This window comes from Myotis nattereri (genome assembly GCF_964212035.1).
Source record: "Myotis nattereri genome assembly, chromosome: 12".
Taxonomy (NCBI): Eukaryota; Metazoa; Chordata; class Mammalia; order Chiroptera; family Vespertilionidae; genus Myotis; species Myotis nattereri.
The window spans coordinates 75,840,573-75,868,015 of NC_138087.1; the positions used below are offsets into that span (position 1 = coordinate 75,840,573).

Sequence of the window (27,443 nt, forward strand, 5' to 3'; positions counted from 1 at the left end):
ATTTGGGTCTCAAAAGAAATTTCAGTCATTGTACTGTTGATATTTGGCTCTGTTGACTAATGAGTTTGCCGACCACTGGCTTAAAACATACTATTGTGGATGACTTTTTCTCTTAAGTGGGAATATATAAAGATGCAACTTTCTAAAATGAATGTTAAAACATGTAAGTGTTGATGTCTGACCATTTTGACTTTAAGTTGGCAATTTCATGTGGTTCATTCAAATAGACAGTATTGGTAACACATAAGTAAAATGAAAAAGTAAAAATGAAAGTACTTAGATACAACCATTGTGTAAAAATGTATGTATGTACAAAAGATTGTAATTTAATGTTACACAAATAGAATAAAATGTTCATGGAGCCCTTTTTTTCTCTCCATTAAATTGCTTGAATTCACAATGAACAAAGAATTTAAAAATTTGTTTTCTTTTGATCCTCAGGGGGGAAAAAATCTCTGTTCTTTAAAAACATGTACCAAATGTAGTGATCCATGGGCTCTTGGAATGTTAACTATGTATATCTTTGTATTATTATCTGTATATCTTCTAAGTATAAACATCCAAAATTTTATTTTTTGACTCCTTCCAATCCACTGAAGAGTTGAGGAGTACTAGTTATATACATTTCGTTTTTGATTTTACCTGTTTCTAATGGGAGCTTCCAAAATTAGGCCTAGTAATCCAGTCAGCATTTTAATTGGAACTGTACTTACAAGTGGTCAATGTTTTTCCCCCCACCCACTCGCTCAGAACAGTTTGTATCATAAAACCGCTTACATAATGGTTTGCTCTTGATGCTGTCATCTGTGAAATTTTTATCTGAGATAAATTTCCATAAATAAGTTAAATTTAAAAATCAGAATGCAAAAGTGATAAATTATGAATATACTTATTTTAAAAACATTTAAACAAGATACTCATACAAAAATCAGATTCTTTCTTACTATCATTAGCTTTACATCATTGTATGGTGCCAGATTATAGTAATATGAAGCTTATAATACTATTTCACATTTTTATTCACTAAATAAAAAACCTGCCCTGTGTTTTATTACAAAGTAGGTGGCCTGAAGGAAAAATATATGTATTCTTTCCTTTTGGTATAAAATATGCATTTGGGCTTCTCATTTCATCTCCAATCTGTGTTATTCCTTAAAAATGCAGAACTGCCTGAAGTCCTCTTTAATATTTAATTCAACAACTTTTTAATCTGTCATTATGCTGTGATGAAGTAAGCATCAAGTGTCGCTGAAAAGATTAAATTATACTTGGAAATAGGAATTGAAATGATTTAGGGTTGGAGGCTGAATATTTGCTTTGCACAAGTAATAATAATAGTAGCTTGGGTGAAGAAGGGCTTTGGTTTGGGTTTAATGTCTTTGCCTTGCTGTGCTCCCCTGTGGCTCCCCCTGATTTACGCTGGCATTACTGAGCTTTATTTTATTTAAATGGAGGTAGAAAGTGGAAATTATTACACTACAATACATTAATTACTCCATACTATTTCTTTGTACTGATTCCCTTTTTTTCTGTAAACACCATAAACAATGATGCAACCTACCCAATATGGATAGCAGCTGTAAGCAGTCCTGTAGTTCTTGTTAACAAGCTTACCTCAGAAAGGAAAGGCAGCAATAATTAATGTCCATCTACAGTATAGTGAGAAGCAAAGGAACATTTATGTTTTTTCCTGTCATAGAGGATGACTTCCTACATAAGAATAAAATATTAACAACACATGTTAATATTTTATTTCATCAATTTTTTGTTTTGTTTTTATCTTTTCCAATTGATGTCCTTTGAAAGTAGATTTTGTTTTTATTATGTGTTAATATTTTAACAACTGCATTTTACTTCTTTTAACATCTAGACTTAACCTGTGGACTATTTTGTACTTAAAAAGTACAAACTTTTAGATTTTAGTGACTCTTTGGATCAACAGGTGACAAATAAAGACTAACCTCTTTGGAGTACGTGGTGTCTGCATATGTTTATATCTCTTTGTTTGGGGAAATCTGGTGATACCTGGCTGCATAAGCTTATTTTTAATTTAGTTCTATAGCTCTGTCTACAAGAGGCCAAAGCAATCAGTCAATTTAGTGGAGAAAACTAATTGAGAAATTATTTGATCAAGTATACAGAAGAGTCCCATGTGGTTGTTTGGAAGAATGCTGCATATCATTTTTACTGTAATGCATGTGTATTGGTGGCTTTATATATACTCTGGCTCTGTCTGTAATGAATGTCTTCAAAACATATCTTCATTTGTCATGATTTGGCACAGTGATGGTCCTTTTCAAAATAAGCCTAAAAATAGGCTAAAATCTTGACATGCAGTACGCCTGTTGGAATATTATCAGAGGTATTTTTATTCCCAGGAATCCAGTGTATCTTTAACTTGGATGCCTACTTCCCTAGCATCATGTCCTATCATGGGACAATAGTAAAGAGAAAAGGCCTCTTCCTTACTTTTTTTGAAACATTCTCGGTGAGAATGTAAACTTACTGCAGTAAATTCATAATTATCTATTAGTTCCAAAGAATTAAATAAAAACCTGGAAAAAATGTTTTTATGCTTAGAAAGCATTTAGTACCCTTTTATTTTATTTGCTACCCTTTTACACCTGGAAAAAGTCCAAAAAAGCATTTTGCAGGTGACATATTTATTTTTTTCAGAAACTAATTCTTTTTTTCACTTGAATTAATTTTATGCCCTGCCTAATTGAATTCCCTGAATATTTAGCTCCCCACTTTATCAGTGTATACTCAAGGAGTAGAAAGTAGGACAACTGTGTGGGTATAATTTCACACCTTTTCATTTGTTATCATTAGATATTGGAAATTAAAGTTCTGTATTTGATTGTAAATTACCTCTTATAGTTCATAAATATATATTTAGAGGACTAGGTTCACAGATTATTTACGATTTAGTGTTTTGATCTAGGATAACATTTGGAAATAAATAAGTTTAAGTAATTGATCAATGTTTGCCTACATAATGTTATTCCTATTACGATATGCCTTTGTCAACATGTGTCTTTTTTGCTCTAGCACAAGACTATTGCCTTTCTGAAATCTAGTATGCTTGTAGGGTAAAGTAAATGCATGTCTTTGTAGAAAAATAAATAAAAAGAGCAACCTGAGTCAATAAGCGGGTTCAATTCATGCCTACAGCAATGGTGGACAGCTCATTTTGTAGATGTGGGTGTTTTGTTTACATTTATAATGCAGCTTTATTTAATGCTGACAGATATAGCTTGTGGCAAATGATAGTCAGAATGTATGAGCAGTCATAATGCTTCTGTCTTCTTATAGTGTGCTGCTGAAAATAAGCAGTTCACCTCTGTTTTTATTGAGGAAAGGATATGAGACAGCTATAGCTTCGTGAGGCTATTTATTGAGTTGTTTTACTAGCTGTGAACATGCCGCTTTATAGCAGTTGTGAAAATGGACTTTGCTAGTGTGTGGGAAAGGAAATAACATTGCAGTATACAAGGGTAGTAAAAAATCTCTATAAATAATTTTTCAGACTGAGGAATATTCTCATTTAAGCAGGAAGAATGGGTTGTGATTTTAGCTAGGTGTCGGTCTCCCCTCTGGCCCACCTGCCCCATGTCCATATAAGCCCACCCCTGCCAAAGTCACTGGATTGGAATTGATCACATAAGTTGGAGGGAATTTTTGATTCTATAACATTTAATTGGATTAGAATTTAGGAAAATTGTTTACATATCCACCTAGATTTAGCACAGCATTGTAACTTTTGGGACTTAGGGTATAAATTACAAAATGTGTAGTAGGCTGCATTTATGTGTGATAAGACATATCTAGAAGCTAATAATAGTGTGTTATTTAAGTATGTACGTATGATACAGAAAAGCCTGTATTCATATACTGTTTATAATGTAAGAGAATTCAGATGTGTAAGTTGCATGCGATTGATGGAAAAATTTTCAAGTGCTTATATTTTGACCCCAAAATTTATTATTCAATATAATTAAGGGAAAGTGACAAACTAGCCACAGAATTTGAATTTATATTACTCCTTTCATCCCTTAGAAATTATAGGCACTCACTACACCTGGGCCTTTTAACTCTGCAACAAATTATTTTGGTTTTTACACAAGTTTCTTCTTTCTGCTACTAAATCTGTCCAGGTCTACTAAAGCTTCTTGATGTGCAGTTATTTATTGCTTACCATAATTGTGATGGATATAATACCTTTTATTCTTAAACATAAAACAGAGCATTAGAAAGGTACATATTTGAAATTATTATTTTATATTTTTATTTAAATGTTCATCAAACAGTAGTGAGAAGGTACACAAATAATTCATGTATGCAAAATAATTTAGAAAGCAGTGTGAATCTCAGCAGGTGTTTCTTCCAGGTTTGTGCTCAAATTTCTAGGGAACATTGAATATTAAATTGAAATAACCCTCCCTTGATATTATGCAGCTAAAGTTCAGTTTAATTCTCAGATAAGGTTTTCCTGGACACATCATTTTCCTTTCATGTAAATAAAAATCAGACTACTTAGATTTGAATATTCTCTACTTTATAGAGTAAATCAAAATTCTGCAAAGTACTCACTTTGTTTTCTTAGTGCTTTTATTAAGACATTTCTGTTACCACTAAATATATGGATTATAGGGATGCTGTAAAAATGTTCTTATTTCCTTCTCCACTGGCTGATGAAATGGGTTAATCTCTCAATAGAGTTGTTTCCTTAATTCACCACCTGTTTTCAAATCCCTAGTAACCAACAAGGTAAGCGAAGAGATTCCTCTGTGTGTGCCTTATATATCTGTTTCACACAGAGAAGCCTAGAATAAAAAATGAAGACAAAACTCTTCCTTAAATTATTTTTAGGGAAGTTGTTGCATATTACTAAAAAGCTATCATACTTAAATTATCTTTCAGTTGTCCAGTTATGTCACCTAATGGCCATCCTTTCAATGGAAGTTTTCAGCTCCAAAGGGTATACCTGTATGTAAAGTACATTTATTACCTTTCTTTTCAGCATATTGTGAGAATGTGATAGACATATAACTCATGCAAATTTTATATTTTTGATTTAGAAACAAAGGAACTTATTTTATCTTTGTAAAACCAAATGTGGGCTTGGCTATTATAGTTAGAATGTCTCAACTGTATATAAGTAATCATTTATTGTTTAAATACAGAAGAGGCTCTAACAAAATGCTGTCAAGAGCCATCACACTCATTAACCTGCAAGCTAATTAGCCTCCTCCTGCCTGATTGCTGACAAGTTCTTCAGTCTGAACCCATTGCTGTTGTGTCAGCAGAGAAGCAGAGTGAGGTAGAGGAGGTCTCCATTAGATGTTTATGAACAAAGTCTCTGCATTAAAGATTTGTTTTTTACACTCTAACAAATGTTAGAGCATTCATATTCCCAGCTATAATTAAATTGGCAACTCTTAATTACTGTAATTAGTATATTAACTGTTTCCTTTCCTGTTCGTCTATAATGGACTTTTAGAAATTACATGTAATTGAATGTGATTTTAAAAATTTAATCATTGTTTAAAAGGTTTCAGTAGTTAAATGTATATCTTAATGCTATTGAATATTTGAAATAATATGCATAATAAAATCACTTAACTGCACTGTCTTGTCAAAACCAGTACATATGGGCTTTATATTTACATGTCCTTTTTTTCATGGCCTTTTTTTCCTGCACAAACATGACATTCATTACCCATTAAAAATTTTTTTTCCTGGTAGGCTAACATTTTTTAACTAGGTTGCAAATTAGCATTGGAATGATGGAACATTTTGCAAATGCATCTTAAAATATGAATTCATTAATTTGTGGAAGACTAATTCATTTAGAATAGCTTCTTGAGGGCAGAAAACATTCATAAGATTTTTGCTTGTTATACCATCCAATCAAACTCAAGACTTTATGGAGAATAACAACAACAACAACAAAATTGAGAACATTTTGGATTGATAAGTGGTCTAAGTATGAATTGATGAAGCTTTTTCTCAAGTTTCAAAATTATTTTTGCTTTCTGGTAGATGTTACTTATAATTTTGGCTTAAAATATTTGTTTATCTTCAACAAATTAGAGGCCTACACCTTTCTAAAATGTTATATATACTAGCAAGATATCTAAAAAAGCACATACTGACATTTATTATACTTCTAGTTTATGTAGGGAAAACTATTTGAGGGTATCTGATTTAAAAGTACTAGATTAAAGTAAGAAACAGCATCAACATTTATGGGAGTTTTCCATATAGGTACATGTTTTTTATACTGGACATGGGCAAAAATATCATTTGCATAGAATCCTGTACAGATCTTAAACTACGTGAATATATATTTACCATTAGCTGGCTTTAACTAAGCTCCAATTAAGGAATGGGTGTTTTAAGTAAAATTTAAAATATACTTACATATTTAGTCACTTTTATAATTAAGATACTAATGTGACTTATTTCAATTATCATTCATTTACAGATGGCAGTGATTTTTATGAGGAACCACCCAATGCACTCCAAAATACATCATTTTTAATGGATGTGGCCTTTTAACTACTGTAGCCTACCTATCCATAAGAATTGTAACTTGAGCCTCAAATCACCTGTGTGATGTAATAGATAATGAGGTTCCTTCTTATACTATAGTTCTGTGGACGTGTGGTCTCTTGGCTAAGAAAGATAGATTTGAGGTCTTGAAACAGTGTTTTTACAGTATTAGAATAAAATTTATCATTTGGAATCTACTGATCTCACTACTAAGGACACCTTCCCACCACTCATTCTCCACCACTACCCCCTACTTTTCTAGCATGGCCTGATTTCTAGAGAAGAGCAAAATTTTCATAATCGTCTTTAAAATGTGATGTAACTTAAGTTTCAGAGAATTTAGTGTAATAATGAATCAAATTTGATTTACAAAGTAAATAATATGAGTTTACGGGCCTTTTGAATTTTAGGGCCCATTTTAGAATGATTGGACCACTTATAGTTTATAATCATAATATCAACAAGTTCATTAAAATCTGAACTTGTTGAAGGAAGGGGACCTATGGATAATCTAGCACAGTCCTCTCATTTTACAGATAGGGAACTGAGACTCTGGGAGGCAACTTGCCCATGGCCATACAACCAAATAGTACAGCAGATATGAAATGACAACTCAGATCCTTGCTCTGGGTTTCATAAATTCAAGTTGTAGTGGGTTGACTTAGTATTTCCTTCTGAGTGTCTCTATTATAGTTATTTTATGTTGAATGTTAATGTTGCTTAAAGTATATGAGATAAGAACAATATTTTTAATGAGTACAATTTATTGTTTAGAGTAGGTGCTCAAATTTATGTAAAACATTGTCTTTTTAAAGAAAACACAAAACTAAAATAGAAATGGCTTATTTAATAAAACCTCAGTTTGACAATAAAGGCTATTTTCCTCCAGTGAATTATTTAATAAAAGAAACTTCTATGGTGTTGACGTAATTGAAAATTGAGGGCACTGTCTTCTGTAAAACTGTGGTATATTGGTTAGGCAACTCTATATGTTACTGTTGAAGAGCAGAGCCCCAGAAAATATTTTCTTGATATTAGCTTTCATTTATAAAGCAGAATAATTCTGAATGTTTATAGTAAACATTTGGAGATAACCCAAGGCAAATTTAATTTTAGATTGGGCTTTTGCTTAATGTATTATTCATAGTATTGTATCATCAGTTAAGCATATCCCTGACAATAAACTTAAAACTTAACTTTAATAGTAATATCCACCTTAATTTGGTTGAGTCAAATAGTGACCTGACATGATTTATTTTTCCTCCTTGTTGTAGATAATTTTTTAATAATGGTGGGTTGGAGTTATTTGGTACGTTTTTCTCATCTCCCTCTCCCGCCACCCCTTCCCTCCTATTTTAACACTTCACCATTTTTGCTGCATGACCTGGTTTTGCATTTTTCTGATTCTCTGTTCATCTAATTAGTATGTTCTAAAAAGACCTGGACCACTTATTGTACAGAGATGTAGCCTGTGGCTATTTAATAAGGAGCTTTCAGTGCTACATTTGCATCTTTTGCTTGGGGTCTGAATAGTGAATTACCTTTAAGATCATTAGAAGCACTGCTGTATTGTTAAAATCAGGCCACAATATTCTAATTGACAATTTAAAACTTCAGGCTTCCTATATAACCCAAGTGACCCCAGCATAATTGTATGTAGTGTAGTAGACCCCAGGACAAACTGCTGATGTTTCAGCCCATCCCACAGTGTAGCCTCAATAGACAGGTAGCTTTACTCTCAAATAAGTAGTATAGAGATGTACTGAAAACAAATGAGTCTGATCCTAGTTATGTATACTCAAGTGTGTATATTACTTATATCATAATTATAGAATTTAGCATCTTTTTTTGTAGTAAATGTTTTCACTAGTTTTCTCATCTCAAATTGATGTGATATTTATCTGCTACTACCAGTGATGACAGGGATTTTAAAGGTAGCCAATAACAAAAGTGACTTAAATATAGAGAAAGATAGTGGTAAGTTTCATGTTTTTAAATAAATGCTTTTACTTGAAGGCATTTATAGATTCACCAGCTGGCATTTACTCTGTATCTGAACTTCTTGACTATATATGAAAAACTAAATGGATATGTTTTTGTACAACTAATTTTAGTAGATAACATGTTAATTGATTTAAAATTTAGCAATTATACTTTAAAATTGCATTTCTGAAATAGCTGTTTCTTAATGGAGTCTGAAGTTACTTAGTTGTGATCAATAATTTCTGCTGAACAGCTATACATAAATTTTAGCACAGTGCTGTGCATATAATGGGTTCTTAGTAGAGGTTTGTTGAATGAAAGTAGGAATGAAAGTAGGAATGAATGAAAGATCAACCAGAAAGAATATGAAGTAAAGGAAAAGAATATGTGCTTAGCACATAGTGGGGCCCCTGTAGTTAATTGAGCCAACTACCCACTTATGTTTTTCCAGAGGGTCTCACTTTCAATAACAGTTTCAAAAATATTTTAAAAATAATAACCAGGCAGTAATTAACTTGAGCTCACTTGGTAGGCTGTCTATAATGTATTTATTTTGCTTATCTCATCCTTTTGAACTCTACCGTTGTTATCAGTTTACTACTCAGAGTTCTCCAGAGCGGCTGTGAAAGTAGCTACCTGGTCTCGTTTAAACCACGGTACTCTGTGTTGTCTTGTCTTTGACCTTCTTTTAATGTGTCACCTTCATTGTTAGAGAAACCCAAATCTTCTGTTTCTTGAAGAAGTTGCTTTATTTCTATCTTTTAGATCTATTGTTTTAGATTTATTGTAGAGAAGAAAACAGAACTTTGTATTAAATTATTTCTTATATGGAGGGAATTAACAGCAAGGCAAATATTTATGCAAAGATATTTACTTCAAAGTAAAATCAGAATAAATGTTTAGTTAAAACTGTATCTAGCTTGCATTCATATTCAAAAACACTATATAAGGTTTAACATATTTATGATCAGCGCATTGACCAGTGATACGCTGTTAAGTAGTCTTGCAGGGTTTTCACTTCTAAGAATTTGTTGTACTTGCATTATTGTTTCCTTTGGGATTCCAGACAGTGACTCTGTAGTCTGATTCATTAATATTGGTTGTCTTCAGCAGAGAGTATCCAGATTTGACCTGCCAAGTATTAAATTTTTAATGTATTACTAGTTCCTTCACAGAGTAAGGCTTGTCTTTGTTCTTTGTATTTTTATACCAGTACAGCTTGAATCAGATACAGATCTAATTTGTAGTATCACTAAATATGCCTCATTTTAAAAATGCACACACAACACACATGCACAACTATAAAAATGTTTATTGGTGAAAATATTTCAGTATAAATGGCTACCTTTTAAAATACTTGGTAGTATGCATTTCCAAATTTATTTTGAAAAGTGCCAGGGGGTGCTATATGCAATGTACAATAAATTAATTTTATGCTATTAACAATGATGATGTTGAATGTGTATTAGTTAATGTGTTAATGACGTGTTAATTACTGTACATGTTGTGAAGACCCTTCAGGCTTGTTCTATGATGCAACATGTCAACTTGAACCAGACCAAGTAATCTGCAAAGCAGACTGTAACTCTTAAAAATAACACTTGTAAACATAAATTATAAATTAAATTATGCTTTTTATTATCTTTTTTCTTTCGGGTAGAATGAATAGTAATTCTTCTGCTATCTGCACCTGTTAGAACCTAATACTGTCAGACTTAGTTTTCCCCAAGAGGATTGGAAGAGATTTGTTATACAATAACTTCCGCTTTGTTTACACTCTGGCATTTAGTATATATTTTATATAGATTCATGTGCTTTGCAAACTGAAAGATTCTTCTTTTCTTTGTTTACCAGATTATTTATAATGAAAGATGTTCAGTCTTTGTGCAAGCAGGTGAAAAGTAGCCTTGTTTGACAATTAACACCACTGATTGATATTAAATTAATATTTGTGATTCAGTCCATGGCTCTTTAAGCTTGTTGTCCAAGTAGTTGAAACCTCAGGAGATGTCATAAAAACTGGATGCCAATTTCAAATCATTTCAGAGTGGCCAGAATTTGTTGGCATGTGGGAACATGGAATAATAATGCAGGTTGGATTTTTTGTGTGTGTGTTTTTTTTCCCATACATAACGTTCCAAAATGTAGACTACCTCTGTTCAAATCATGGCTCTTTCACTATCAAGCTGTGTGACCATGAACATGGTTTTCAACCAAACCATGCTGTGCCCCAGTTTCATGATAATAAGACTGGGCATAATAATAGTACGTGACTCTTAGGATAGGCTAAAATCAAGTACCTTGAGCCAGTGCATGGCACATAGGAAGCACTCAGTAAATGTGAGGTCTTATTAACTTACCTTTAATATTATACTGAAAATTATTTGGAACATTTAATTTCCACAAGCTCTTTGAATTCTCTAGGACCCATTATGAATTTGAGTTTTTGGTTTTCAGTCATTATAGTCTCATACCTCATCACAGAAAAACATCTTACTTTTAATGATGATTTTATTACTTCAGTGTTGTTTACATCCACCTGGAGTCATCATAGGCTTTTTTGTTCAACTAACCTTGCTTGATTCTATAGCACAGCTCTTGTTGAGATTTGTATTGGCATGGAAGGCTATCTGACCCTTTACTTTGGTCTCCCTTGCAAATATTTGTGTAGCTCTTGTTTATACCCATGTATCCTCTTCTAATACCCATGCAAAGGGGATTCTAATAAATCTTGTGCTCAGCATTACACATTGTTTGTTTTAGCTGCCTTCCACTTCATGCTTCCTCCTTTAGGAGCGAGCCATTACGAAAGGTTAGATTCACAGTTAGCAGGCTTTAGCTCTCCCTTTTGAATCAGTGAGGTTGCCGTTTTATTGCTCTCTGACTTACACTTCAGTGATGAGAGTAAACTAGCATCAGATTAAAGGTCAGCAAATCCCATCAAAGAGAGGAATATTAGGGGCAGAGATAGTTGGAGAGGCAGCACACCACTGGGTATTGACAGGGTGATTCCAGGGTATCAGTCAGCAGAATTATAGCTGCCCAGAGAGTCAGTACAGCTTTAATGAGCCTGTGTGAAGAGGAAGAGGGTGGATTTATGTAGTTCCTCATAATTTTCTGTAGAGACTGTTATTGCAGACATTCTGTGGAGTGTTCTGGTCTTTCATTTAATTCAAAGGTCCTGGAGCTTATCCATCCTCTAAATTCCTTTTTGTTAGCTCAAATCAAAGTTGACATTCCCATGGTTTACCACCTAAAATGCCCAGTTCAGAATTGGGTTTCTTTTGGCAGTTTTGAAATCTGTATACTGTTAATATAAATGTACACTTACATTTATATTAATGCATACACATTTTCAGAAAAGTGGGTTGAATAATGAACTCCCCCCCGCCCCCGCCCCAAAAGTACACAGGGGGAAATGTACATTTACACATTGCCCTCTAAATAACTGGGGGGAAAACTGATTGTAATTATGTTATGGTGCTTTTCAAAAGGATTCTAATATTCATTTTCTTTCAATTGACTTTCCTAATTAGTTGTTTATATGCCTGTTTTGTGTACTCTCCATCTCACTCTTTATGCTTCCAGTAATACCGTTAACCTGGAAAAAAATTATTTCTGGGTGGGGAGGGAAATATTTTTAATTGTTCTAATGAGCAATACTACATTTAATTGCTGTTTAAGTCCATCTTGATTGAGATATGACTTTATAGTGAATTTGACTCACATTAAATTCTTATCAGAGCAGTATTAATCTATGATAACAAAATCTAGAATATGCTTTGGGATGCCCTGTTTATAAAAAATTTCTTTGGCTATCTTTACTGTGGGTTAGTTGCTTAAAGAGTTAATGATACATAGATAATTTGAGTTTTTTAGTTAAACTTTTATTTAGAGGACACTAGAAAATAGTTTGTGATAATAAAAATAATTTAAAAAATTAAAAAAAATAGTTTGTGAAACAACTGGCAATCAACTTGCACTAGAATGTTTTGTTTTATTAGACACACCAGCCACTTTTTGTAATTTAAATTTAAGAATATACTTTTTGATTATTTATAAGTAAATAAGTGCATTATTAACATAGGGGGCCTTGTCTGTGTGATTTGCTGCTTGGAAGATGCTTTCAAGCTTCTCTGCCATTGTCCTTTGCATGCTATGTGGGTGGTCATGCTTTTCAGACACTTAATGGTTTTTAATGGAAGAGAGCGATGGATGTGATACAACCAGAAGAAGCACAAATATCCTTTTGAAAGTTCACCGTTGACTGGAACATCTACAATACTTACAGCAAAATGTAAACTCCTTAAGAGAGATGCATACAGGCAAATATTATATGAAAATAAAGAAGCTATCTTCATTGCATTTTTGGATGAAGATCATACAACTGTTAAATACCTCAACTTTTTCTTTTGGAGATGAAAATAATAGTTTTAAGTTTTCATTTTTTTACCTAATTACCTAAAAGCAAATACCAAAGGCTGAGGTCTGTATATGGGGCAAATGGTCAGTATAATATGTATTTCAATGTGTGTTTTTTTATCAGCTATTTTGCATTTAAAGTGAAAATTGTAAGTGTTTGAAATAAATAATTTCTAAAACTGTGGGGGGAAAAAGAAGCTATCTTCAGTCATTAATTTGATGCTGTATTTATATTAAAGAGCCAGAATACTTAAAAGTAAAGTCATGCGGAAATTCTAGTCAAGTTCATGCTTCCTGTAATCATGCCATGTTTCACAAAGCCTTTTTGATAAAACTGAGTCTGTGTTCTTTATAATAATACAGATAAAACTTTATTCTGTGCTATTGCAGTGGAATATACTGAGAATGTCAGTGACCCTCATGCCATATTTACTGGCATGGTATTTTGAGCAGTGCCTGTGCTTCAGGATAATTTGGCATTACAAAAACAATGAAGTGGATATTCCTTCCTGCAAAAGGAAAAAGGCAACCAGTGGATATCTAGTATTCATAACGAAGCCAACTGACTGTAATTTATATATTCACTTTTCAACATTTTAGAGAAAAGGGAAAGAAGATGGCTGCAGCAAAGGGCAAGGAAGTGAATATAAAGATAAGCATGAGATTAATTTTCTGATAGGGGCGGTATTCTTCTGTGATGAGGATGTATGAATGACATTTACTGATCACCTTAAAGTACACAACTAAGCATATTGGGTATTTTTAAATTCAACTCGGGTCTAGTATTTTATTTGAGAGAAATTATGAATGAAAAAATAATAATTGTTCTGGAGTCGTACCATTTTTCTCCCCATTGGTAGGTAGTTTCTGACCAAAAATTTTAAATCAGATATATATTATATGTATAGTTTTAAAGAAATCATACATTTTTTAATAAAATACTTGCTTAAAGATTTCTAAAATACTGAGAGTTGGATAACTTTGGTTTAATTTGGACTAATTTTAACAAAATACCATGTAGCCAGTTATAATATGATAATTAGCAGGAAGAAAAGATTTTTATTTATTTTAAAACAAAGACATCGCACCATTTAATTTCCATGTGGTCTTCTACACGTAGCCATTCTCTAGATTTCCAAGTTTATTTGAAGTGTGTGGACAGAGACCACTAATAATGAACAACTGTCAAGAGTGTTTTATCATCAAGAAACATCAGAGTGCCATTCCGCCACCGGAAGTGATATGAGAGTAAAGAGCAAAAGAAGAAGAAAACAGATACTTAGGTCATAAAAATTGAGAAAGCAAAAAACAAAATTACACACCATTAAAATATATTGCAAAGTAATGGCAACACAATTTATGGCAAAGAAATTTGATAAATAAAAATACCAATTTTAAGAAAACTCTTAAAAGCACAACAACCTCGATCAGATTTGACCATATAGTGAATGAATATTACCAGAAATCAGGTAAAAGTTTAATTGTAGGGCAGATTTGTTTCAGATTACATCTTAAGTTTGCAGAACTTTCATATTTCATTTTTTTAAAAATATATTTTATTGATTTTTTACAGAGAGGAAGGGAGAGAGATAGAGAGCTAGAAACCTCGATGAGAGAGAAACATCTATCAGCTGCCTCCTGCACATCCCCCACTGGGGATATGCCCGCAACCCGGTACATGCCCTTGACCGGAATCGAACCTGGGACCCTTCAGTCCGCAGGCCGACGCTCTATCCACTGAGCCAAACCGGTTTTGGCCATATTTCATTTTTTAAGTTCATGGCAATGTTTTATTTTCACGGGCAATACTAAGAAATTCTGTAACTAGTTCTTTGACTTAAGGAAATGTAGTATTTTAATAAAACAGATTTTAGTCTGTGTGATTTAAAGGGAATAACCCCTATTATTTTTTAAAGTGATGATTATGTGCCAGATACTGTTTTAGGCATTTTACGTATTTTATAGCATTCAAACCTCACAATGATTCCTTGAGTTGGTGGTATCTTTATTTATAGAGAATGAATTTGAGAACTTGCCTACAATCACATAGCTAATAAATAAAAGTCAGAGTTTGAATCCAGGCTATTCTACACTCCATATTTTCTAGTAGTATAGTATATATTCTTCAGTAGTGGAGTTGCAAAGTGAATTTAAAATCCAACATTATAATCTATTTCTCTAGGCATTTGAGGTATAGTGGAATCCTGGACTTAGAGGAAGACAGACTTACATTTGAATAATTGTTTTCACATTTACTAGGCATGTAATCGTGAGCAAGTCACTTAACCTTTTCAAAGTTTGGTTTTCTTATCTGTAAGGTTATGTAAAAAACAAATGAGAGAAAATGTGAAAGATATAGCTTGCTGTTTGGCATGTTGTATATGCTTAATATGTATTGAAATTTGAACAGAGGGAATTTTTAGGCTAAGCCATAGAATGAGACCCAAGTACTACAGTGTTTTTGGATTATCACATTAACTACTATAAAATAAGAGGTTAAAGTCACCTACATAAGAAACAAAAAAGACAGAAAACATTTGGTTTTTGGCAGAAATATTTTGTATAGTGAACTCGGTCTAGGAGGGTCTTACTGAAGTCTGGAAGATTTGGTCTTCCAGAAAATATAGTAGGGGAAGCAGCTGTGTGGAGCGGCACAAAGGATGCCCTCCGTGTTAGTGGGAGCAGGCATCACGGTGTAATGTTATCCTATTCACAGCATGGCAGTGATCTTAACTGACAAGACAGGAAATGAAAGAGCCATGGCTATCTCATTCTGTGGAGAGAAAAGGGAACAGAATGTGGGAAAAGAAAGGATTATAATAGGAGTTTGTGTAAACATACTGAAAAGTCCTGGAAATGCACATAATAGAAGAGGACTAATTGGTTTTGTTGGAAGTCCAAATGTAGGCCTCTAGCATTTTCTAGTGAGGAGACCCCAGGCATGCGGTAAATTTAAAGGATGTCATTGGCACATTAGATCACTTAATTGCATAGAGTAGCTAGTCACAAAGGCGCATAGGTATTAAAGCCAGTGCTGTTATAATTCTTTCCCCCCACTTAGGTTCTGAAAGCCATTGCTTTTCCCTTATATAGTGCTGGGTTTTTTCTTTCCCTTTCCAAATTTAGTTGTCATAATTTACCAATCCTAAGACTCTTCTCAATAGAGCATTTGCTTGAGCATCTATCTGTTTAGATAAAAAGAAAATGGCCGTTTCCTCCCCTTCCTCTACACGCACACACTTGTAATAATTTCCTTTAAGAACAGAGCACAGGTAGCCCTTTGTGCTAATATGCCTGAGAAACATGGCCTGTTTTTTTCCTCATCCTTTTTTCACTGTCTCAGGCAAGCACAGCATACTTCATATCTTGCCCTAGCCCTGTTCTCTTCTTTTGTAGCTGACAGTGCTTATATATCAAGAGCGCCAACAAGATGCAGCTCCATTTAACAAAAAAGTGCCTTAAAAATGTAACTCTTCTTTCTGCATTTTTATTGCACAGTCCATCTGCTCCTTCATCGTGGCTGCACTTCACTTTCGCAGTGACAAGGCTCACTCCTTTTTCTTGTCTCTTAGGCAAGATCTAATTGGCAAGTGGGAAATCTTCAAAATTTGCTTTTGCCAGCCAACAGTAGTTTCAAATTTTTATGTAAACAGTTGGCTAAAATAGACTTGAAGGTTAAAGAGAAACTGTGATGAAAATGAAGGATTTTTATTTTAAAGTCCCTTCACATAGAATGAACACACCTTCCTACAGGAGCATAATAAATGTTTTCAAATGAACTGTACTATAGTTTTGTCAGTTACTGGGTAAGTACAGTAAGTCTGGTCAATATTTTTAATGGCTTCAAATGGCAAAATGTTTAGCCTAAATCATTTTTTCAGGCATAACTCTTTTGTGTAAAATATTCCTGCTTCTGGTAAAATAAATTGCCTGAACTTGTGGTGTGGTGGGGATTGATTGGTATAGCCGTGGAGAAGAATGGATCCCTAAGTGATCTCGTTTTGCCATTTGCATTGCTGGGATGGTGCGGAGATGCCAGACTCATAGCTTTGAGAATCATATGGGCATAGAAAAACACTGTTGATTCAGGAAGTGCCTTTAAATGGTGTCCCTCTTCTCATTGAAAGTACATCTGTGGAACTGCAGGAAAATAACTAGGCTCTGCCCAGGAGTCTAGTACCTGTACAGACCAAGATACTAATAATGTTATTACAGCAGCTAGCTGCTTTCCATCGAACCTCTAATAAAGGTCATTAGTTGCCTGCTTTCTTGAGTGAGATGGCTTTGCAGCAAGTGCTTGGAGAAAAGTTATCAGTGCTGTGTGTTAGAAACAGGCATTCTGCCAACAGCTTTATAATGAAGGTGAAATGTAATAAAGCGATGGATTGACAGTTTATGTGTTGAAAGTGAAGGAAATGGAGGTGTGGAGAAGCATTATGGGGAACCTTTCTAGTCATATCTTCAATTTAACCATCAGGGGAAATGCTTCAAAATCTTAGATTTATGAATTTCTAGTAAGCAGTTTCCCAGCATGTAAACAAATCTCAGTGGGCTGTTTTAGGAAGGTAGATTTGGGCAGTGAAGTAATCATTTTTATTCCTCTGATTTTCCAAATAGAAATGGACATATATGATAAAAATGTCAGCCACACTCTCCACGTCAGGGCCCTAACAGGATTACATGTCAGTTCTTAATGTCTCGCTCTGTTTTTCTTTGCCATGAATGGCTGCATTATTGCTCACAGGAACTTCACTGTAATATATGGTAAGAGACAAGTAGCTCTTTATGGCCAGTGATTATTCGGTTTGAATGAAACCTGTGATTTATGTCCATTTAACTGAAAAGCCTTGTAAATTCCCAGTGCTGCATTTTTCCTCAATAGAGAATGAGTCAAGCGAAAGTGACAACTAGGTTGGCGTGGAAATGTGCAGTGCATTGCCGTGTTATATTTAATACACCTGACATGAAAAACGTGCACACACCGCACAGTCACCTTAAATAGGAGTGAACGTGACATTAGCTTGTAAGATGACTGCCATAGTCAGTGGATTAGACACTAACATTGGCTTAAAAGGAGATTTGGAGCCAGAGTGGGATGGGCATGGGGCCACAGATAGTGATAGGCAACTAACTGCTAGTATATCATCTGTCATTTTCTCATAATATTTTAAAAATTGGTTGTTTTTCCAATTGCTTCTACTGATATCTATAAAATAATATGATTCTTCCCTTTCATTACAAGTCTTTATCTTTAGAGTTAAGAAGGACAGCACGAAATTTATGTGCAAATATTATTCCAGATCTTTCTTTAGGAGGTGCTGATATCATTTAGTTGGCTTTTTTATTTTTTGCTTTTTGCGTCTCTCATTCAATCAGACCTCACTTAAGCATCTGCCTTACCTCTACTTGGTCTTGTCTCCTTAGCTTTATCTCTAATCCATTCACTATTTGTCTGAGAACCCCAATCTCCCTTTCTCCACCCCCATATCAAATCTGGTTTAGATAATGGCACCTTGAGGGATTTTTCAGTTTGTTTATTTTGTTTCCAAATTATATTCCAGTTTGCACAACCAAAGGTAATTGTTTCAAATGAGATTTTCTAACCATGGGGCTTGTGACCTTCATTTCATTTCCAGGTCTTCTATTTCATACTTAAACTGCTTTTCGTTACTTACAGATACTAGGTGGAAAATTATTTTGCCTTTTTTTTTTTTAGGTTTGGGGAGAAAAGTAGCAACATATCTGTTTTAATCTCTCTTATTTATCTATAATTTGGTTTATGTTTCTCAAACTGTGGCTTACTTGATTTTAAAATGAAGAAAGCTGAAAGTAAAGTTGGTGTTTTCTTTAATCATCTTTGTACTGTCAGACCACAATCCTGCTTGTTACTTTTAAATAACAGACACAAAATAAAATCTATGGACAATTATAAAAACAACAACTAAAGAAAATAATAGAATTGGCACTAGTTTCACAGAAGTTAAGAATTCAGGGCTGGCCAAAAATATCTGATCTGGCCTTGCTTTCCATGATACTGCTAAACATTTTCCTAAGATTGGTATGGCAGTTGAGTGAATCAAGAGAAAGTCCATCAGAGAACAAAATTATAGAGATTTCATAGGCTTAAGCCTATGAATAATTTGGGACCTAGTTTTATGGCATGCTCATTAGGGGGAAAAATCAGACAACTACAGTTTCCATAATAGCTTTCTGTTTCACAGCAGCTCTAAATAATGTACTGTTTCAAAGTAAAAATGATTCGATAACTTTTCTTTATCATTACTGTGGATTTTGTGTATCTTCTCTGATTGTGGAAATATTGTAGGGCTAGATTTTAATTAGTGCCTAATTCATGACCGTGTGTGGAACACATTTGCAGCAGCCATGGTCTGAAGCCACTCTTCAGTCCTGGATGAGCAGAAGTTACTCATGATCCAGTGGGGTTGGTCCTTGAAATGAGGAAGCTGCGAAGCCCTGTATTTGCATCTCATTTTCTCAGGTCAAGCCTTCGTCGTGTTACAGTGTTGTTCTGTTAGAGAGGCTACTACTGTACAATTCAGCCACTGCAGATTTCTAATCTGCTTATTTATAATTCAAAAGCTTGCCTATATATTAATGAACCCTTAATGAGCTGTTGAAAATGCCTGAATTACAGTCAGATTATTAAACTCCAACAGCCCCATAATCATACCATTTGAGTGGGCTTTAGGTACTTTTCACATCTGCAGCTTAGTATTGTGAAGGGTATGCGTTTATTCGGAGGAAGCTTTGTAATAATTTTGACCCGTAATTTATTTATTGCCCTCCGAATGCAGTCATCTATGCAGATGCTCTCTCCCATTATCTGCGGGGCAGGTGCACAGCATGTTGAAAGACAGCTAATTAGGATTTGCCGAAAGATATGCAAAAACTATGGGCTTATAACAAAGCCAAGTTCGCTGTTAAACAATGTTTTACTGTGTTTGTATGATTTGTCTAAATCTTAGGGGTACTGAAATGAATGTTGTGGTTGTAAGTAGATTGCACATAGGGCTTTTTTAAAAACACACTTTATAATTCTGTGATAACAAAGCCTAGATGTAAAGCTTTATAAATCTCTATAAATGTCCCTGTACACATTTTGGATTAAAAATAAGAATGGCCAATTTTTAAATTATTGTTTTCCCAAGTTTTAGTTTGAAGATATCAATATCTTTTGAAAACCACTTAGTTCTATTCATTATGGCCCTTGCAAACTTAGGTTCATTAAAATGTTTATAGGTGCCCAGGAGAGTAGGTGTTATGACTGGAATCCATGTGTGACTCTGACTTTTCATCTATAGGAGTGTGAACTTTTTGTCAGGAAATGATTTTTCTGATTAGATTTGATGTACATAATTTATAAAGCAAATGCAGAAGGATTACATTAAAGCATTCTTCCTGTATTTGAAACAACCACTGAAGTGTTGATTTACTTATGATTTTAGAAGAGGTATTATTTGGCACAAGTCATACTTATGATTCTTTTTCTTTGTGTTTACTACTATTGAGTTTAAGGGTTGCTTCCTACTGGTATAGTGGTGTTGTTCTATATGCATACTAGGTACGGATGAAAGTGCCATAGATGGCTAATTGATTTTTATCTTGTATTTCTTCCTGATGAATTTCCTTCTTGTCTCCCTGCTTTCTTGTGTATTAGCCATTGAGCATCTTCTCTTGTGTGCCACACATGTGCAGGGAAATGTCAAAAGATCAATATAAGTACAAGGGGAAAACTAGAAACCTGAGGAACTTTGAAGGTAGATAAAACACATTTCCAGGAGAAGCACCATTATCTATCTATCTATCTCTCTATCTCTTCACAGAACCAACAAACATAAAAATGTGAGCAAAAGTTTAATTTAAAAAGGAGAAATGTAAGGAACTCCCAAATGAATAATATAAAATGAAACAGAGCCTGAAGTGTTAGATAAGCTCAGTGAGTCTTCATGGCATGTAAAAGGCACAAAAACTTGGTATGTGGAACTATAAGTGTGTCTAGGCCATGAGATTTTACCATCTAATAAAATGAATTAGAAGGAAAGAAAGTGAAAGATGTTAAAAATACCAGTGTAACCAATATTTGGCAGTTTCTTCTAGATCTAGAAGAAATAGCAAATACATGTTTGTCTATCTTTATCAGCAATGTGCTGATACTGATTTTATCTTATTTAAGGGACTCCTAACTTTTTGGTTCCCTAAATGAATTATTGTCTTAGTGTATTATAGTTTCCAAACCTTATTTATTTTTCTCTACAGGCAACAGACATAATTTTAAATTATTTTGAGTTAGTTTTATTACCCGGTTGAAATTATTCTGAAATATATTTTTAAATGAAAGTGACAGCTTTAAAGTGTTTTGAGGGAGGAAATTAAAGTTGTGCATTTGAATTAAGACAACCAAGAGCTCTCTCCTGCTGTGGGTGTAATTCAGGACATCTAGGAATGAAATCTGTTCTTAAAAGAATTGATGATAGTTTTAGGTTAGCGCATAAAATTGCAGAGCTGGTGCTCAGCTGAGTACTTGGCAGCTTATAGATGTTACTGTCATGTAAGTTACACCAGACACAGAGTGTGCACCACTGTGGATAAACAACAACAGGCACAGACGCAAAAGGCAGAATCCAAATGCAGACATGCAAGATGCCAACTTCCTTCCCCTCCTTCCCCAGGATGCCTTGTAACTAGTGTGAAGAACCTGTTTTTTAACAGGTTTCCAGAGGTTAATTGGGCTGGGATATTTAAGATTATGTTACACATTAATGAAAATGCTGATTTTGAGCTGTCATGACTCCAGTGCTTTTTTATACCACGATAATTATTTTAAAACTTTGTCTTCTGTGTTGTTGAAAACATCTTGGCAGAAAGCCTATGTGACCTGATTAAACCTACGAATTGTCAGCTGTGATCTATAGTACTCAGATGAGGTGCTGACTGGGCATCACTTAGGAAGTTCTTTATATAAAAGCAAAATTAGATTGAGACTATTGTGACCAGCACCGTTTTGCCATGTTGATGGTACATTTTTAATACTGTATTTATTAGTGTCCTGGTTTTATAGTTTGTTGACAATTGTTTAACCAAGGCATTTAATTATATATATATTTTTTAAAGCATAGCTAATTACCTCATCATGTATGTATTTCTCTTCTCCCCCTGAAATTATGTAATGGAGAAGTCCATCTGATCCTGCTTATTTTTTAATTTTGGGGTATAGCTTGTGAATTAATTATTCTATGAGATTTTAAAATCTGTTATTCTAGCTGTATAGAGAAACAGAACAACCACCTTTCTTTCATTGGGTTTGTTTTATATCCTTGGATGATGTTTTTTCTTTCTCAAAATCCCAAATTTTTTACCCTCTTCCCATTTTATTCTTAAATCACCTAAATATGGGAAGATTGGATGTCAGGAACTCAAGGCTACCTTCTTGTAAGGATCCAATCTGGGATAAATTGAGAAGGGGTGATCTTAAAAATTTTGGGATGCATGTAAATATTATCTTGAAAAGAATTTCCATACTTAGGCTTATTGATAAAATGTGAACAATGAAATTCTCAGCATGAATTATAGTACACTGATGTTTGAACATTTTTCTCAAATAAATAAAATACACTGTTTGTCCTGTTTCTCGCTTATTCTCTCTCTGTCTCTCTCTCCTTGAAGGTCTCAGCATCAGAGGAGCCCAGGAGGAGGACCCTCCCGATCCCCAGCTAATGAGACTGGACAATATGCTTTTGGCAGAAGGGGTTTCAGGTCCTGAGAAAGGTGGGGGATCGGCGGCAGCAGCTGCAGCCGCGGCAGCCTCTGGAGGTTCTTCAGATAACTCTATTGAACACTCAGATTACAGAGCCAAATTGACCCAGATCAGACAAATCTATCACACAGAACTGGAGAAATATGAACAGGTCAGCAGCCGCCACTCTCATAGTCCTGCACAAACCTCTATTGCTCTGCTATTAGACTGCGCTAACCAATTCTGAGGGCTGTGAGGGGTAGGTGTTAACACAAAGAACAAAATAAATAAGGTCAATGCTAAAATCTAAGTGAATTGTTGGATTCATGAAATGAAGTCCCTTTGAGATTTCAGAGGTGAAGCTAAGCTGTTTTATCCCATCTACTTGTTTTAGTTATATTCATTCCTCACATTCATGTGCCCTTACTACCACACCTGCAACCATCCTTCCCCTCTAAATTCACCATTTTGTGCTCTTCAAAGCTTTGTATCATTAGCATTTATGCACTGGCCTTGTTCATAAGCTGTGACCACTTTAAAGGGAAGCACTGCATAGTGAGATTTTCCTCCTATGCTGTGAGTTCCAGAATCCTCCTAGGAATTCTTATGAATTGTGCCAGGCTGTAGGGGAGGCAGCTAACTTCACAAAGTAAGCAGGTTCTGGCCAGTCTCTCTGAGGAGGAAACCACCCAAGATAATTAACCTGGGGCAGGGAATACTAGCCATTGTGTGCGAAATTCCTGATTAAAGAATATGGATTAAAAATGCTATTCTCAGCAATTATATTAACCATATTTCAATGAATCTAAGATACTTGTTTTTAAGTTGTATCATTGCTATATATCACAAGAAAAAATTAACACTCCCCAGTTTAACTATAACATTGGTTGCGAAATGGTTCCAAACTTCAGAGATGTTAAAATGTGGGGGAAAATAAGTAACTCTTAGATTCAGTGAAAAAAGGTAAAATTTCATGGTTCATTTTGAACTCATTTTAGTTGTTAGTTTAAGCCTAAAAACCTACTTAGTTTGAGGAATTTTCACTGGAAGGTAATTAAAGAAAACATTATATGGAAATGTTTAAACGTACCCCCAAATAAAGAGAATATTATTAAGTCAATTTCTATGAAATTGCCATGTTTTTAGGTCAGAAAGCAGTTGTGAATTGGCTGTTTTATAGAGCTAAATCTAAAATAAGGAACTGTCTAAATATACCTATCACCCAGATAAATATATATTAACATTTTGTCAGTCTTATTTTGTCTGTCTTTCTCTCACCCCTCGCCCCCCTTTTTGTGTGGGGTATTTTAAAGTAGTCTTAGATACCATACCATTTTACCCATAAATACTTCACTATGTAGTCAGGTATGTCTTAAAGTCAAACACCTTAATGTAATGTAGCAGTCCTGGTCAGTTTTAATACTAATTTATCTTCTAAGTTCCCTGTATAGTTTCAGTTATATATGTTATTTTTTTCATTGCCTTCTCTAATATGCTGTCTGTGGTGGTATTAAGCAATGCTGGATTCCCAGAGGTGAATGTGTTTTTAGGGAGGGTAGAAAGATTTATGTAGTTCTATGTTAACATACAATATAAATTAATCTTATAAGCTAGTATGTATTTTTTTCTGAATAGGACTTTCTGGGATCTCAAACCATCTCTAGTCTCATTTGAAGGAATAATTTTTGGTGGAAGATGTGCAAATAAGAATTTTAGAAAAATTATCTTACGTATGTACATAAAAAATGGAACTTTCTGATTTGACATATGAATAATTGAGAGTAAACAAAATAAGTCATGGTTGAAAAGATTGCCCTGAGCATAAACAGTGGAAATGGCTCTGATTTGTAGTAATATCCTAATTGCATAACTTTCTGTTAAATATATCTATCTGTACTTACTAAAGAAACACCACCAGTCACCTTGCATGAAAAGATCTATAGTATTGGGCCAAATGGCTCTACTTTTTTGGCTGAGGAATTAAGATGATTCCTTACTGTGTCCTGCCATGTCTCTTCACATTGTCCTCCTTATGTCCTCCCTATAGCCCTGTTGGAAGTTGGGTGAGGCAGGCATCAGTCATTGTCACAGGGTTTGGGGTTTTTGTTGTTGTTGTTTTTGTTTTTTGTGTTTTGAAAATACACACATACACACAAGTTCTTTATAAATTAATCTACACTAAGTATTTTTGGATTAAAGATTATATTGGGAAATAATGAGTATTAGAATATAATCATGAACCTTATTGTTAGATATATTTAGTAGCCTAATAACTACTTAGATGTCTGTTTCCTTTCTCATTTTTAGCACTTTCAGAAAGAAAAAAATATAGATAAGTAAAGTCATTGCAGTATTAAGGACAAGTAAATAAATTGAGTATGGTGACTAGTTGGCTGATTCGACAGAATTTTAGCTCACCAGTTTTCTTCTGTAGGTTCTGAATTGTTTTAGAAATATCAATGGCATTTAATTCTCTTGAGTTGTCTTCGGGGTGGCTTTTATAGCTCTTCTGTAAGTTTAACCATAAGATAGTCAACTTTTCTTTTTTCTTTCTATCTTTTTCTTTTTAAATCTTTGAGGTACAGTTCCTTATCTGGGATAGACCTTTCAGGGATATGTTTTGAAGTTGCTAAGGGCTAAGCAGAACTAACTGAGATGAAGGGGTGAAATTTCTAAAATGGATGGAATTATAATTTCCATTTTACAGATGAGAAAATGAGAGTCAGGTTAAGTTATTTGTCCAGTATCACACATCTAGTTAGTGTTAGAATCAGACATTGAAATCTGTTTCTGACAATATGACTGCCCTTTTCATTGAATTATGCTGCTACTTATGTCAAATTAGAAAATAATTCAGGTACATTCTGTTTTTTTGTTTGTTTGTTTTTTCTAATTTGCCCATGTTGGATTGCATTTGGAATGGAATCAGAGTAGAGATGGAAAAATAAAACACAACTATTCTAATCACTTGATTTTTCCTCCTAAAGTGAACACGGGTATTCTGATTGATGGAAAGCTTGTTAGTAAATAGGAAGAACATATATGCTAAGTAAGGCAGAAGCTTCATCCAAAAATTGTGTTGAGTCTTTTATTAAAAGAAATAAACTACATTGGAATCTAGAGCTATTCACTCTACTGTGTTTTGCAATGAAGCTGTAATGAAAATGTATCTGAAGCCTGTTTAGATTTAGATTGCCATAAAATTAACACACACTACCACTGCCATAAATTAAAGTACCTTATAAACATAGCCACATTTACAAAGCTAAGCAGACTAGAGCTACAGTTTGAGCAAAATTAAATCCATGCTGCAAGGCTCAGTTTTATGTGTGTTTTAGAAATGGTACTATCTTTAATATACTGTCCTCTTTTGGTTCTCTATAAAATGTCCTTTGACCATGTGTCTCTCTTACATAGGCTTACATGTAATTATTTTTAGTGATAATCACCTAAACTCACTTATAAAAACCCTTTTGAAATATCAGGCTAAATATTAGAATATAGTCTAAATAATAGAATATATATTAGAATCAGATTCTTGAATATCATTACCACACCCAAAGGAAACAAAACTATTTTACTTTTCTCTTGTTGATCCTGACACCAGATAGGAATATGACAATTTTCCAGAGCGTGCAGCAGCTGCCATACTACTTGTCTTGGGTGCATTGCCTCCCTCTTTAGTTGGACAAAAACCTTATTGCTTGTTTGTCTTCTCGTTCATTAGAAGTTTTGAAAAATGCTTTTACATTACCTTTCAAATATGCTCTTATGATTAAAGGCCCAACTATTAGAATAGGTGAATTCCTAATGAACTTTAACCAAGCGTTCTGGGAAGCCTGTTTTTAAGAATTGAAGGCCTTCTTGGTTCCTTCACGTCTTTACCAAAGGGAAATGGACACATTGGTATATGCAAATGAAATTTGACTTAAGACATTTGTTCTCAGTTAAAATGGACAAGATATATCATGCCCTATGCAGCTCTCCCACTTTGCTTGTACCAGGAGAAATGCTTGTACACATGCAATTCACTTCATAATTTATAGCTGCTATAATAGAGATGACATATTGAAAGCTATCTACTATAATTATATTGAAATACATTTTTGCCGAAGGCAAAAGTGTTGTAAGGGCACCAACCCTCCACAAGCATCTGGGAACCTGCTTTCTGAGTTCACAGATGTCAAATGAATTCACCTCAAATCAGGTAGAGCATTGGAACCAAACATACACTGAATGTGCTCTAGACCAATCAGATACTGTTTTAGATACTAGAGGACTTTCAGATTACTGAGGATTGTTGGGGAAATGGAGAATGAGTGTAGAACTAAACCATTGTAAAGGAATGGCCTTGGGCTCTTTGAGGATCTCAACATTATGTACTTACCTCTCCTGGCAAAATCTGCTTTGCTTGTAAAGAAATTTTATTTTTATCAGCTTAAAAAATGCTGATGTTATTATATTAGAGTTTGTCTAGCCTGCAAACTCCTAAATAAATTGCTATTTATTTTTAATAGTTAAGCAGGAAAGACAAAAGGTTACTACCTGATATAAACTTTATATTTCATTTTCCCAAGCAAGGCTTTGTTATTCATTGTTCCAAGGGAAGGGTTTTACTTCTTATCGGTATTCATGCTGGGTCTTTTCCTTGACTGGAAGTAGTGTTTGAGTACTCACCTTTTTCCCTCCAAGTTTCTAGTTTATTGAGTCTATGTACCAAATGTAT

The 27,443-nt window shown here is 34.1% G+C and overlaps 1 protein-coding gene across 2 annotated transcripts in view; it reads left to right on the top strand.

Annotated features, from left to right (window-relative positions):
- PBX3 (PBX homeobox 3) overlaps positions 1-27,443 on the top strand; it is a 198,021-nt gene that overhangs the window by 130,899 nt on the left and 39,679 nt on the right. For both annotated transcript variants that reach the window (XM_081103609.1, XM_081103610.1), the window contains exon 3: positions 22,648-22,889. In XM_081103609.1, the coding sequence (XP_080959735.1) occupies positions 22,648-22,889 (242 nt within the window). The remainder of the gene's footprint in view (positions 1-22,647; positions 22,890-27,443) is intronic.